Below are 17,224 nucleotides of genomic sequence, written 5' to 3'. Positions count from 1 at the left end.
TTTGAGTTTCGTAAAATTTGATTTAGGTAAATTATTGACAATATTAGCACCTAGTTTGAAGAGATTTCAGTAGGCCGAATTTGTTTTATATTAATTAGATTGGCTTTTATTATTTCGCCATGTCGTTTTTAAAGGCTTTGATTAAGGTATTTAACGATGCTATACCTTGGCAATGCCACATTCACAGCAGTGAATTGTGCATGGAAATTTTAGTTATATTATTTTTAGTTGGATATTGTTAATTTAGATTGTTGTTAAGTCTGAACAAATTACATACATGATAAGTACTTAAACATCAATCACTAGGTAAAACGAATCAGGTCTATCGATGATAATGTTATCATTGTAATATTTACTGCAGTTGCTACGTGCGTGAAGTTGGCCCCCCGACACCGGACCTTTGCCAATATTTCGTAACTCATTTGTAACTATTTGTAACACACTTTTCAGAATTTGTAACTCCCCACTTTGGGCGCTATCAACAGTTTTCTGATGGGGGGCCAACTTCACGTAGCCCTCCGATATTAACTGATCGACTCCGGGCCATCGCCATTATTTTGTAACTCATTAGTAACTATTTGTAACACAAATTTAAAAATTTGTAACTCCCCGGCTTTCGGTTTTATCAACATTTTCCCGATGGGAGACCTTTTTTTTATTATCATTAGATATTTATACCAATTGTATTTCATAATTATTTTCATTAACTAATTTAACCTTACTAGTTTCTATAACTTCTTAATTTCACCACAATTATCTTTTTTAATTGGAGGGTAGACTGTTTCATTTAAAACTTAAGAGGACGCTACACAACCGTTTGTTGTCTCCGTCTTACAAGTGCATAAGATAGCAAATTTATACTCAGCAATTCACGTTTAGCTCCGTTAGTTAAAAAATCAGAGGGAATCGATCTATTATAAAACTTGTTGTTAAGAACATTATCTGTGCTTGTATATGGGTTAGTTCAATTTTATAGCAAGTTATACATAAATTAAAAATGCTCATAACTTACTTAAAAACTGCGTTATCGGAAAAAATCCACCTACAAACAAAGATAATGTTCTTACTATCAAGTTTCATAATAGGTTATTTTACTCTAATTTTTAAACTCACGAAATTAAACGTGATCTGCTAATCGTAAATTTGCTATGTTACGCAATTATAAGACGGAGACAACAAATATGTGAGTAGCATCCTCTTAACGCGCGGTCTACAAAAAAACAAATGCTCCAAATTTGCGTATAAATGATGTATATTGAGATACGTAAATTTTGCAGAATATATTTTCAAATATTAAAAAAATTTAATATATTTCTTTATATTATTAAAAATTAAGAACTAAAATTAGTTTGTTGTACTGAGACCCGTTTTAAATAATAGATTTTTAAGTGAAACGTTTGTGACTTACAGAAGTCTGTTAAACTATAATATTTCAGCGATTCTCAACGAGACAAAAGTTCCAATATTTTTTTTCAATTTAAGCCTCACTATGAACTCAAAAACTGTTTCCAAATACTTAAAGTACATCTCTCCTAATGTGAAATGTCATCGAATTGATAGTTCATATTAATTGTCAGCTGAAATACAATCGTCGTGTTGAATCGGCTAAATATTCGCATACTAAGATCCTATACCAAAAAATGTGACATACCTATATGTTTAATGAATAAGATAAAGATAACGTAAAAACGTTTCAAATAAATATAAAATTTAATAATTTAAGATTAATACACTTTTAATATATAAACCTAACCAACTTACGCACGTCAGTTGCTAATATCGATTGACATGCTAAGAACTGTGATAATGTGATATTAAAGTATTAAAGACTACAGACACATGAAAGAAATTTACTTACAAAGAAAGGATTGTACGAATTCTAAAATACTTTAAGTTAAAATATATAGTTAATACTTTAATAGGACTTAATATTAGAGTGAATATTGTCAAATTTAAAGATAAAACTTATCTGTGCTCTTACGTTGGATTTTTTTACGATATTTTAAAATTTAAAATGTCACAAATTAAAAATGCTCATATGTTACTTTAAAACAAAATGCCTTTTTTAGTTTAATTTTAGGATACCATTAAGATTTCATACACAAAAACACGAGACATTACTTTTCGACGTCGTTTTGTGTAATACCCGTTTGTAAAAGCGAATCAACGACAGTATAATTATGTTATGTTGCCTATCCACGACGCCGTGCAATTATTTCACTATTGAAATGTATTAAAAAATTACAATTGTTATTTAAGGCACTTAAGTGACCGGAAAATGGTCCAGTCATGGTTGTGTACTTTTATTTGCCGAACTTAGAAGCAGCGTGATGACAGTTTTACGATTGAAGAAATCCCGAAACAAAAGTTTATGTTAATTTTTGTAAAATATTACGTTCAGCATATTTCTAATACTTCAATAGTTCGGTAAAAAAAAGTTTATTATTCTTAAATTATTTAAATTTTATATTTATTTGAAACGTTTTTACGTTATCTTTATCTTATTCGTTAAACATATATGTCACATTTTTTTTTGGTATAGGATCTTGGTAAAACATACAGTATCTATATACGATAAATCCAAATTACTATCAAATATTTTATATGCATGTGCTATTGTGTATATTTGATACGATGCAATATTACAGTGTTTTCCCACTCTACTTGCAATGGGTTGCGAAATTATTTTGATGGGTCACAACTCACAACTTATATGCATATTATATAAGATTAAAAGGTTAAATTACATATAGTTGTAAATTATAATGCTAGTACCTATCACATAATATACAACTAGAATTTTTTATGAGTCACTACTCATCAGACCGAAGAAGGATCTATAGTAGGTGCCAGGTGGCCATCATATCGAAAACGTCATAGGAAACACTGTAATAAATTATTAAATAACCAATAACTAAACTAATATATTATAATGTGTCAGACCGTGTACAATATGACAAAATGTACTTATGATGTGTTATGTTGTACATATAATATATTATGTTAAACAGACACGATAATGACAATTTATTGACAGTTTGATAAGATGTTGAACTAATTGTACGGCCTGTACAGGTATAACACGATTGCGAACGAATGTCGCTTATCGATGAATTTGTTTTTTTAACCGAAAACCGAACGATTGCGAACGTTTTTTTAGGCTACGTTGCTAAGTTTATATTTCAAAATATATATATTATATATAAATAATAAAATGTGACATTATAACTACGTTACTAATTAAAATAAATTTAAACAAAATAATAGGTTATGTTTAAAATGATGATTCATTAAAAAAAAAATTCTATATGAATACTAATAAAACTACTCAATAATGTTTAATAAGTTGCAAGAAAATAAATACACAAATAAATTTAAAAAATTAAAATAGTTTTTAAAATGTTTTTTCTGTATTTTTATTTTTTGTTTAAATTTTTTCCTTGGTAGGAATTTTCAGTTTTTTATAAATATAAAATTAGATTATTATGGATTTTATAAACATTTAAATTTTTTAATGTTTACTCAATTCCAGATTTATCTTTTTTGGCCATTGGATTATGCACTTTGTTTTTAATAGAATTTATTATTGTCAAAGTTTGTGCCTGTGTTTGTTCTAAAACTGAAAACATTGCGTGTGTTGGAGGGTGGGGGTTATATAACTGACTTAAAATAATATATAACATAAAATCTTTTTATAATATAAATATAATTTACTAACAACGAATCTGGCAACGGTGTTAAACGGAAAAAAGTCCGTTCGCAATCGTTCCATTCGCAATCGTATATCACCTAATTGTACGACATATGTCCAATATTATAAAATATATTAAATAAAGGGATCGTAATTCTTATGTAAGTGATAGATATTTAATGTTATAATAAACACACACACACACATATATATATATATATATATATATAAAAGTATAATATGTTATGTATACTTATTATAATATACATTAGAGGGGTGTTTCATAAAACGGGTAAATTTATGTCAAGTATCAATTGAGACGATGCATTGTTGTTTCTCATTACAATTTTCCCCTGCTGATAATTGAAAATAAAAAAATATTGTTCGTCACTGTAAAATGTCAATAATGGTCAAGAGGCAAATATAATAACGGATAAAAGGTTTGGGAATAGGTTTACTTATACACTGCAGTTTGCACTCATTATATACGTATAGGTGGAGCTACGGCTTGGTGCGTTTCAAGTTTCTGGGTATACGCCCTTAATTCGAAAAAAGTTCAATGCTTATATTGGAGGTAATTAATTAAAAAATGTATGAAGTAAACATTTAAAGTTCTTGCTCACGTTTAAGTTCAAATGTAGCTCCACCTAAATGTATCCTGTAAGTTAAAAGTTTTTTTTTTTAAAGTCTACACCATTTTTAGTGGCGCTCTTTAAAACTGACGACGGTGTCACCAATAATGATAATATGATTTTGATTTATATTTTTTAATAACAGAAATAGTCTATTTATGGTATTTAGGTTTTTATTTGAGTACATCAATCTTTAATAGGTAGTAGTAGGTACGTAAAAACGTCAAACTTACAATAATACAATCCATCAAAATGAAAAGAAAATATATTTATATCACACAATTATTCAGATAGAAATATTTTTTCGCCAAGTTATTTGCGTGTATAATTATAATATATAATATAATATAATATAATTATAACTCGAGTTTCTTTATTATTATTATTATTATTATTATTATTTAAATTTATTACTATATAAATTGATTTTTTAAATCATTTTGCTTATTTCTATTTCTATTTCATCAGCTATATATGTTTTGACATCACCAAAAAGATATAAAAAAGACATTACGATTTACATTTTTCCTTTTTTTGACTCGACTATAATTTCAAGCCAAATTATGTATGCATTATATATTTATACAGGTATTACCTATATTTTATTTATGTACAAAATAATATACATGATAATATGATGTTTGATATTAATGACATATAATCTATCAACTTTATGAATTCACTAAACTATAAACAAAAAAACATAGGTTTTTAACATAATTGAGGTGATGAGTTGTTAAGGAAATTCCTGCGTGCTTTGCGGTTACTGCTTGTTTTTGTGTATTAAACGATTATAAGTGTGTGTATACTTTCGTCTCTCACTGATCACCCATCATTCGTATTTGACATGACTCACACGCACGCACATGCAATTTTATAATCATTTCAAAATATTCAATTTATGGACATGAAGTAACTATACGCTAGACAAAAATCTAAGTACTTTTTAAAGGCTCTATTTTAAAATATAATGATGTTTGGATGCATAAACAAGTACCTTAATTTTTTACTGTTGCTAACATTTTTTTGCTGAAAAATTTATAGGGTTTGCAGAGGCCTTTAAATATTTTTATAATTTAAGTGAATTTATGTGAATTTTCGGCTATAATATTATATATTTGAAAAATCTTTTTAAATTTGTTCCCTATTTATAATATAGATGAAATCAGACTTTTTTTTATAGGTACATCAAACTATATAGATGTCGTTATACCAACGCGTCCTTGTTATACAGTAATTTTATTTAAATGAATATGCAGTAGTGAATTTATTTAGTGAGTACCTATATAGAATAATAATAATAATAAAACAATTTATAATATAGCGCACACTTTTTATGGCAAAATAAATTTATATATAAACCACGTAATAAAGAACGTCCCTTAAGAGCTGTAACTTTTTAATACGTTCTATTATAAAAGTGCAGTGATAGTGTGATGAAAAGTAATTACGAGAGTAAGAAATTATGCACTAACGTTTAAGTAATAAATATTAACTTAAAATAAATTTATTGAAAAGTAAAAACTTGAAGTATATTTCCAAATGCAGCCTACCTAAATACTTAATATATATCATAACATAATAAAATTCAATAAATAGGTAAATTTATGATTATTTTTGCATGCATTAAGTTTTAATACACATATATATTATATTTATCGTTTAGACATTTAAATAAGGACAATTATGAAATAATTAATTTTTATATTGTTAGGATCATATGATAATAATATATATTTTATTTGTAAAGTTTTTGTATCATAAATTCATAAATAATTGCTCTACCTATCCTATAAAATGTAATTAAAACATTCAAATATATATTGTATAATTTAAAAGTATTCTCATTTATATAGTATGTTATCTCAGCAATTTTAACAAATTACTACTCTCATTTCTTATTTTTAAAAACATTTGAAAAGTTTTCGAATAGTTAATACTTTAAAATTTAAATTACATTTGTGAATTAAATAATTTTAAACTAAGATTATTAAACCTAACTATAAAATTGTTAATCACATTAAACTCAATTCCACTTCTTTAGGTTTAGATTAAATCTCATATAGGTTACGTGTGCAGATACATTATACTCAGTGTTAATTAGTTCTTGAACAATTTTAAAAGTTGGGCTTAAGTAAGTTGAGAAAATCAAGAGTAATGTTTGTGGGTTTGCTTACATATAACTCAAACTACAAAATAAATCATTATATATTAACGTGGTATTTAAGTCCCAGTCGAATTTTACTTATTCAATTGACGTTACATACATTTAAGTAGGTAACGACTGAAACCGCAGTGCCTCCAATAAACTAATTGAGAAACGTATGTGAAATTGAAATTCGAAGACCTTTTCAACCATTCGGTATAAAAATTATTAAATTCAAAGCCTTTTAAAATGTGTTTAGTAATGTAAATTAATAAATAATATCGTGTTTAAAATTCGAAAAAACTATCATATTTCCTTATTACAGTTAATAGTTTTAAGGAGGAGTGGATAAACCTATGTTCTATTAATTTGTTATAGATGTATAAATAAATGAAAAGAGTTGAATAATTGTCAAACAAACATAATATAATATAATATATATATAAGATGCAGATGACAATTAATGATTAATAAATTTAAAAATAAGATTTTTGTTTCTATATTTTAAAATGTATTTGTTTTCACTTTAAAGTTACTTAAGTTATTTATAACACTAATCAGTAATTACTATAATATCTCTATCAAGTACCAATACAAATCTTGATGTAGCTATGATGGAGTAATTCAATATTTTAAATTGCATAGTTTGTTAGTTGAAATTTAATTCTGTGAAATTGTGTTTTTTCTAGATGTATAATATAGTACTGTTAACATATTATAATGCTTAAGAAATCATCTTCGAAAGGATATTACAGGCATTCTGAATCACCGCAAATATTAAATATACAATATGTAATAATAACAGGGAGCAGTGGCGTAGAAAAATATTTTCAATGTTTGTGGATTATGTAAAAATTTTTCAGATTGTATTAATTAATTATTATACATCTATGCGGCTATACATATATATAGTAATAAATACCAAGGGGGTTGGTTTGAACACCCAAACCATCCCCTAGTGTACGCCACTGACGGTGGATAACAATGATAGATTATTTCTTAAGACATTTTCCATTAAGTAGGTAAAGTTTCTGTTATAGAAAACCAAGTTTTCAATTTGACTATAAGAAATATATTACGGAAAAAACGTGGCGAGTAAAATCAGAACTTATATTATGGTACTAATATAAACAGATGGTTTTTAACTTTATCTTTTGGTTTTTATTATTTTAGTAATTATTAATATAATGGTATCTACTATTTATATAACTGAGGACTAGATTTAGATACTCCAAAAAACAAGAAAAATGTCTCTTTATTTATTTAATGCATAAATTAATTATATGTAAAGTAAAAATTACATTTTAAAATGGCACTTTGATAAGTTAGATTCGAAAACATATTTTAATCATAATTGGCAAAAGCTCAATGAGGCTTATCATAGCCAAAGGGCTGAAATGTTTTGTAATTACTATATATCTCACTGTACAGTTAAAAATTAAATATATATGCACGTGTTATTTATCAACGTGGAAAGTTCAACTTAAAATTGTCTGTCATTTTAGGTACAATGTAGAATCATTTATAGGTAACTATGATAAAATAAATTAAATTAACTCTAGGAAATGTTAACAGTATCTGTATGAATAATTTATTGTTATAAACATAGTTAAATTGCATTACAGTCATCAAAATTTATAATTGATGAAAACATATTTCATGCTAATGCAATATTAATAATATTATAAATTAATTGATCAAAATTAATTTTGATAAATTAATTTCGATGGACCAATTTAGACGGTCCTTTTATGTCTGTATACTTGATTAAAATAAAAAAAAAGAGTTCAAATATAACTGTTCTTAAATTTAATTACTGTGAGTGGTGGACGACGACGGTATATTTTGACAGTATAATAATAAAAAAAAATTATTTTGGTCAAAAAGAACTAAAACTGTTTATCGTTTTAAAAACATAGAATTTTTCAATCAACTTTGAAAGCTTATTGAAATAATATTATTATTTTTATACCTTTCCCATATAATATAGCTTTTGTCCAAAAATTTCACGATATAATGCGCATCAATTCATTACACAAAATTATGAGTTATCTGTTTCCCAATGTATTTTTTACGCGCATCATGTTCACTTTTCACGCAAGTTTCTAGATTGGATTCAATATTTATTAATAATATCTATCAGCAAAGTGATATTATACTCTGATGGCGCTTTTCGAAGAAATATTTATCAGTATTTTGGTGCATTTTCAATTTTATAGCGGTTTGAAAGCAGGTGACGGGTATTTTCATCTTCTACAAAACACTATATATTATACTACGACACGAGTACTTACGTCCTACTCACAATTATGCGCAAATAATATACAATATTAATTATAACCTAGTATTGGCAGCGCTTGCACTATTATTAATTCATAAAGGCTTTTGAGTGTAATGACTATAAAATGGCATCATCGCTGTACTCGCAAAAGGTAATTCGTTTGATGATGACGATATTATTATATACATCACACACACAGACCAGTAATTAAAATATAGACGTACAACCCATTATTATTTATTACTATATCAAGTATAGGTGGATATTGGGGGGTGCTTGTAGGGATATAGCCTCCTAAAATTGTTGACAATTTTTCAAAGCCCCCACTTCTTATTTTGTAAACAATGATTTAAGTTATCTCAAAAATTCAATCAAATCTCCGTCTATATTCACCTTAAGGTTAGGTAAGAACAATTTATCTTGTCTGTTGATGTACAATTATTATTATTTATTATTGCAATCGTATGGCGTATAGCGATGATCTCATATTTCCGTTTTTTATTATTATGCACCTGCTGCAGCTTTTATCCACCTCGTCTCGTACTACTACTATCAACCGTCCTTCATTCGTAAAAATTCAAAATATTATATAATATGCAGGTAACAATGTAACGATTACACACCAATACACCATGTGCATCACGTGCTGCATCTGTATTGTCGTGCAAAAATAACCAACCAATTATCTAGATAAACCATAATGCATATTAACAGATAATTTATTCAAGTTTCAAGTTTTATTTAGATGATAATAACCACGCATCTTTCATTTAATAAATTTAGAAATAACTTTTAAATACGATAGCCCTCATCATGAATGGACGATATAGGTATTTTATTAGAAAATAACTTCAGTATAACATATATGTATAATAAATGTAAGTGTACACGAAAGAATAGTTAAAAACTTGTAAATCAAATTGAATAAATGGAAAATAAAACTTATGCGATAATTTAAAAAATTTAACAGTTATAGGTAAATTCATAATTTTCATATATATAATAAATAGGTACCTATAATATCTAGATTATTTATCTTAGACGAACGTATTATTTAAATATATAGACGGTTAAAATTTAATATCTACTTTAAATAATTCATATTTTTTTTTATTTATACAAGATAAATTAGTTAGATTTAATTATCTAGATCTCTACATTATTATGACGAACAAACCAATGTGCGTTCTGCATCAGACACACCGACGACGAGCTAGAAACAATTGTCATTGAATTTTAAGTCGAAAATCGATTTGTGCATATAATACAATATGTTTTCTTATTAACTCGAACCATATTATTATACTTCAGTATCTAATAAAAACGTCCGTTAAAGTCCGTTGTTTACGAATTATTCGCCTTGTGCAGCTCGGCGTGTATAATAATATATCGATTTCTGTTATCAGAGGGACAGCCGAGGCGCTCGCGAAGTCGCGATGACGTGGACGTGTGTGGCTTAGCGGTTTCCGACCACGACAAACGATAACGAGATAGTCGATTATAATAATAATAATCAACAATTATTTGAATATTATTATTGTTTTAATATTAGGCAGTCGAATACTTTTCGGCTGTATATGTACATAATGCGATAACAGTATTACTGTATTATCATAATCTAAATAGTTGACGGCCTAAAATAAGAAGCGGAGAAAATAATCGTTTGAAACATTTAGTAGGTGCCGTTTACGAGCACACGATATAAACGAGAGCATACAATTTAAAATCGTAATGCCATTATTGCGTGTAAATAACGATGATAATATTTAGTAATTTAGTAACGTAAATGGGCCCGCAGGCGAATCTCGACTATAATAATAATACTATACTAGAATGTATGCAGTGGTGCAGCTGCATTAGTCGTTCAACAGTTAGCACGAAGTTGTGATGGCAGAGACTGTAACCGTATAAATATATAAGAAGACGTACGCTCGGGCAAGTTAAATATTTTTGTACATCAGAGTTTTTGAATTCAGCTGATAGGGGTAAATAAAATAATCATGTGTAAAATCCACGAATACGACATAAATATTATAATATATATATATATATATCTAAACAGTAATATAATTAATAATTATATTGCGTGATGATTAATTCGCCGCCTCGTCAAACGTCCGACCAACACGTGCGAGGATAGCAGCTCGTTGTAATTATATTACTTGTTATAAATTATAATATCATAACGTCTCACGCTGTCCACCGGAAGTTTAGTAGTGGCTCGCGGGTGAGAGACGTCGTGAATCTAGTAATTAGATTTTATAATAATTATTATTTTAATATTATATAAATGTCTGTATTCGCAGACCGTTATACCACGGTTATTTCAAGGAGTAGATAACGGTACCTTACACTAAAAAAAAAATGAAGGTCCTTACCTAACCAAACCTAACCTATATGCCTGTATTGGGAATTTATAAATTATATATCGTGCACACTCACAGACTACAACGTCCCCTGTACGACGGCAAGTTCCGGCGCCGGTTAAACGGCGGCGACAACGACAGCGACATGTGCGGGTACTTGGCCAGGGTCGACTTTAGCACCGCCGCCGCGGGTCCGGTGGTGCACGTGCTACCGGTGCTGGTGCGGATGCTGGCGATGGTGCCGGTGCTGCTGCTGCTGTTGTCACCGCGGTCGCCGACCCGTCTTGGCGCTGGTGACGACGGCCGCTGCGACTGCGGTCTCTCGTACCCTCAACTGGCCGCGCCGTCCGGCTGGCGACTGCTGCGGCGTTCGCTGGCCACCGAGCCGTTACGCCGACGACTTCCCTTGTGTCGACCACCGCTGCTGGACGAGCCACTGCGTCCGCGAACGCGGTCATCCACGTCTGCGGCCGTCTCGAGTAGCCGTAAACCGTTGTCAGCGTCTCCACGGTGCCCAAAAGTCTCGGCCATGCTCACCATGTGCGACTGGTCGACGGTTTATTTATTTATTTTTTTTTTTTTGAGTGGCGAAAATCCGTTGACTACGATGTGTCCGGTGGAAGTGTTTTATTCGCTGACGATATTTGCAGGATGTATCGCAGTGGCGTGTGCCGTTACCGTTATACGATTGTCGTACTGATATTGTATCGATACCGTTTGTGCGCGATACCTCAGCGGTGCGTGTCGATAGAACGACCAAATGCGACTGCTATGCGCTTGCCGCCGTACGTGCTGCACTCGCGTGGCTTTTATAGGGGGAAAACGCCGCCGCCGGCACCACCGCTAACTCCGACCGTTATGTGGGTCGTCGTCACCCGTAGCGCCGGGCAACGTAAATCGTTTAGACCGGGGGACGCGGGCGCCGGCGCACAATCGCACCCACCGTTGGAGTGCTGGCTGGCCCCATGTACGTGTGCGTATACACACGCGATTTATACGCACGCACTTTACGTCGTATTATACCGGGTGATCCAGTCAACGTAAGACACTCATCGTTACTTCAAAAACTAGTAATGTTTTTGAAAACATTTTTTTACAACCTAACTTTGATCAGTAGTTATCTAAAATGAATTAATATATAAAAAAAAAATTACTTTGTAGGTATACATATACAATCTTATACTGTTTTATGTTTGTTTACTATTTAATGACATTTATATCGAGGCAGATAGATTTTTTTTAGGAGTACTTAATATCGGACTTAAAGTAGTCTTAAGCTACTATTTATAATTCTATATAATTAACAACTCATAACTGATAATTAATTAAAGTTTAGATGAGCCAAGTTGGGAGTTGTACCGCAGAAAATTTTGGTACACTATTATACTTCTAAACGGGTACTTGATAAGTACATTCAATTTCGTTTTATTGGGACACATTGGTTTGTGTTATTTTGTCCTAATTAAGTGGTTGTTCTAATAAACTGAATAACAAAAAGAAATACGAATTTGTTGAAAACGGAATTTTATTATTAGAAATTACATATTAATGCGTATAGATACATGTCGTATAAACTATTTATAAATAAGAAAAATACGGTATACACCTACTCCAGGTATTACATACGTAATACAATATTTTTAATCTTATTTAAATAAGAATAAATAGTATATATAGCTGAAAATGTCCCGATTATCCGGATTCATAGTCTAAATAAGCAGCGAACGTTTAGATTACAAGTATGTATTTGTATTCGTAATTCAAGAATTGTCCCGATTAAGTGGTTTTCATTATTAACCGGTGTTTTTAAGCGAGATCGATTGTCTTATAACTAATTATGATCAAATATTCATCCGACATTTGTTTTTATAGATTAAAATACTTTGGATAATATTCTGCCAAAGAAAATTAAATTAAATGTTATCGCATTCAAAACAGTAGAAAACTTTAAAAATTAGTTAACAAAAAAAATAAAAATAATAATAATGATTCGCGAAATCGCGACAACATAAAATTATTTGTTAGAGAAATACTTCCAAATATGTTGGTGTTTTGTATATAGAAGAACGAGTTTCTTATGCCCGCGAGTAGATATACAGAGTCATCGCTTTTGTTTTGATTCTGTTAAAAAAAAAATCACTTATTTAGATGGTTCCGTCTGTATTGGGAAAAGTCGAGTTTACGTACGTTTTGTTTTCACACGTGTGATGTGAAGGTAGACCTTTGAATGAATGGACCACGCCGTATAGATATATTGTATACACGTTAGCTATATTATTCTACGATGCACAGCCGCGGGCAGCTCTCCGTAACCCTCCCTCCCCACATCTATAACATTTTTCTTTCACCCCGTCCATCCACCAGGGTGGTCAGTCAATGGTCATCAGCTGCAGTGCAATATGCGTCTCCGCTGAAACTTGTGCGTGGGCTTAATCGCAGCTGGACAACCAATTATGAGGTCATAAATATGTATGGAAAACCGATCAAAACACACACACACAAACACACACACATTTTACAAAGTGACTATTTTTTTCATTTCAAGCGCAGACTGCTTAGTGCTTACGTACCTACTTACCAAGAAGTAGTAGCATTTACGTTACGAAAATATAATACGTCGGTAAGAGGTTTCTATTGGTTTTTCTATATTTTTAGGAAATAAATATATTTATGTACCTATATAACGTTTGTTTGTATAGTGTGATCGTAATTGTTTTTACACACCACTCACTTATTCGATAACACAGTACCAATCTATCTGTTTTCGAACGGCATAGATACTATATATATCATTCCAGTTTTACATTTTCAAAAATTATATCTAACTAGTTTTGAACATTTTGATGTAGGTAATATATATGAATTAGACTACAGAATGGTAATCTGAAAATTAACATTACTATACTTATTATATATTTATATCTTAATAAAAAATGAAAAAAAAATGAGAATGTTTAGATTGATGAGTGGAGGTGACAAGAGAAGGTAGAATAAGGAACGAATATGTGAGAGGTACCTAATATTGGTGTAGCGTCAATAGTAGACAAGATAATAGAAAATAGATTGAGATGATTTGGACACGTGATGAGGCTAGAGAAACAAAAGCAATACGAGTAGTTATTAAAATGAACGTTGAAGGGTAAAGAGCAGTCTCTAAAATATCCAAATTTTTGTACTACACAATACATACATAGTCCCAAATCAGTCAAATCTAAATTATACATAGTACCTATCAACCTATCAATTAATATTAATATGTATTTACAATAAATAATTTTATTTAAATAAAGTAGAACTTCTATTTAACAAATTTAAAGGTTCTTAAACAAATTGTGAAATAGAATTTTTGTTGAAAAAAATTTTTTTTATATAAAACTCATCATTTTAAGTGTACAAAATGCATGAAAATAATAATACATAATATCAGAAATAAATAAAAATAAATTTAAATTACCTATATTAGGTATGTAAATTATAGATTTTTTTGATTTTTTGTGGTCGAAGAACTTTCTGATATCCTGTATTAATATTGCTATTTTAAAATTGTATAGAATATATTATTATAAAGGTTTAATGTGAATAACACACTTTTAAATTTCGTAGTGCACAATGAATTTTTCGTACTACACACAATTTTAGGGACTGGTAAAGAGGAAGAAGAAGACGAAAAAAAGAGATGGTTGAATATTATTGAGAATAATATGAGGATTGTTGATACGTGTGTTGTTATAGGAGATGTGGAAAATCGAGAAAGTGGAGTCGTAGGACAAATGTGGCCGACCTAACACAGTTTGGCTGTTGGTCGGAAGGTGAAGGGGTGGAGAAGAAGAAAATGAAGATATTAATCATAGTAAATTAAAAACATAATATGAGTAATAGTTAGGTACTTAAATAAGTTATTAAGGCGCGTGTGTAAAAAATAAAAATAAAAAATTTCCTGATAAACCCTGGTAGTAAACTTGAAATAAAAATCAACCAGTAAACACACACTCGGGGTATAAAATGTAATCTCAAATCATTATTACCTAAACTTTCATTGGTGTATTTGGACACAACAAGCAATGTGATGATATTTATATAGGAGAACAATAAAGTACGGACGAAAAGCGTGGCTACGTCGTCAGTTCGCGACCGTATACAGACTGACGCAGGCCACCGATAATTACACTTTATTAAATCGGTCACCGTGAATTTTAGTCGTAACGACTGCAGTTTTTGTCGCAAGATTGATAATTGAGTATATACTGATACGTGTATATACCGATCGACGTATTATTATTATTTGTAAATCCTTACAACAGCCATTTCATCTTGTAGCGAAATTATTATCAACGAAATAAATAAGGAGTTCGTACTCTGTTTCTTTCTATTTTTTTTATTATTATTTTTTATTTTGTTTCAATCAGGGAAACGCAATCGTCTATAATAATAATAATAATAATTTTTACTGGTTTCATAACAAACCTTTAAAACATCGTTTTCTATAATACACAACACCGTGATCGCTGAAGCTGCGAGCCGCAAATATATGTGTAACATACTTAAACTAAATATTGATTATTAAAGAGCCAGTTAGTAGCCAGGCGTTAATACCTAACATATTTTAGGAATTTTAGGAATGATAGACTGTCCTGTAGTCGTTGTTTAAAACGCGCAGCCGATCGCAGACTTATTGAGCATTGAGCTGTATAACATATAGTAGTATAGAATACACAATAAGGATAACGAGATATTCGGCGAGTTCGTTAAAAGCGATTCTGTTTGGCAAAAAAGGCAATTCGTAAAAAGGTATCAAATACATAATTCATAAAAAATACAATTGAACGAATAATTCTTATATAATTTATTTGTTATAAAAATTCTACGTTAAACAAGAAGCATTCAGTAGATTATAATATAATAATACTGTTTCCTTATTGTCCAATTATAGTACCTATACAGCAAGTATGTGGTATACTAATACTCGTCACGGTCGTGTTATATATATTTTGACTTAATTGCGATTTTATATAATATTACAATAATGTAATACATTTAAAAACATTTATACACATTTTTTAAATAAGTTGTTTGACATTCAATTAACGATATTATAATGTATTAATTTTAAATTCCTAATTTTATAATATGAAAACTATATTGTCGTCTATAATTTGAAAAAAGTATTTTTTCGATTGCTTAATTTAGCATTAGGCATTTAATCTCAGTGCAATAAATAAAATCTTTATTAGAAATAATTTTTAGTATTTAATGTCCATTAAAATAATTTGACAAAAAGTGCAATCGACAAATTTATTTTGAGGAGCTATATACGTCTTTACATATCTTTCGATGAACTTTTTGACCAACTGTCGTCCTAGATCCTTTTAACAACATAATATATCATACGAAATGTTTTTCGCACTGATCTTCGTTTTCGTCTCTCCTCACAGTCAGTAGATATATGTAGAGCCATAGAATTGCCTTCGTAAAAACAACATAGTGGGCAGTGGCAGTATCGGATAAACGCGTATTATATAATATTTTAATTCACAGGGGAATTGAACATGGCGAGTGTAAGGTGACTAAGGCGGTCGCCTTTGGTGACATTCTCAGAGGGACGCCGACATTGCTTTTTAAAACTTTACATATTCTTGTCAGTAATAATAATTTTTATTTTGGTATTTTTAAAATATCAATAACTATTAGTACTGAAATATTGATAAGTATAGTTATTTCGTTTAGCCATAGGTTAAAAGTATATATTTTAAGTATATTTACTATGGTTTAGCATAACATGTTTATAACGTTGCTTTTTAAATATAAAAATTCTCAAATATTTGATATCGTAGTATAATCACATCACTGGCTGATCAATTTACAGGTTTTAAAAACAGTAGCCAGTAGCAAAACTATGCTTCGAGTTTCTCAATAATTAATAAAAACATTTAATCGATGAAATGAAATGGTATTATAAATTTTAATAGGAAAAATTTTAATAGATTCTAAGAACTATTACTAATATGATAAAAATAAAATGAAATAAATCACTGAATATCTTCCTAGTATACTTAAATATCGCTGAAAGAAAAAAGCGTCAAAATGAGATTAAAAAAAAAATTCGTATCG

At 29.6% G+C, this 17,224-nt stretch overlaps 1 protein-coding gene across 1 annotated transcript in view; it reads right to left on the bottom strand.

Moving 5' to 3' along the window:
* Positions 1-11,893, bottom strand: part of LOC107166527 (SRSF protein kinase 3-like) — a 51,761-nt gene extending 39,868 nt beyond the window's left edge. Inside the window, exon 1 of the mRNA XM_089216262.1 lies at positions 11,193-11,893. Within this exon, the coding sequence (XP_089072388.1) occupies positions 11,193-11,263 (71 nt within the window). The 5' untranslated portion in view covers positions 11,264-11,893. The remainder of the gene's footprint in view (positions 1-11,192) is intronic.
* Between the last annotated feature and the right edge of the window lie 5,331 nt (positions 11,894-17,224).

Source organism: Diuraphis noxia, unplaced genomic scaffold (genome assembly GCF_037042655.1).
Source record: "Diuraphis noxia isolate RWA-SAM2 unplaced genomic scaffold, SU_Dnox_SAM2 contig0001, whole genome shotgun sequence".
Taxonomy (NCBI): Eukaryota; Metazoa; Arthropoda; class Insecta; order Hemiptera; family Aphididae; genus Diuraphis; species Diuraphis noxia.
The sequence above is the reverse complement of the archived record's forward strand: the minus strand, read 5'-3'. Positions and strand labels throughout refer to the sequence as shown.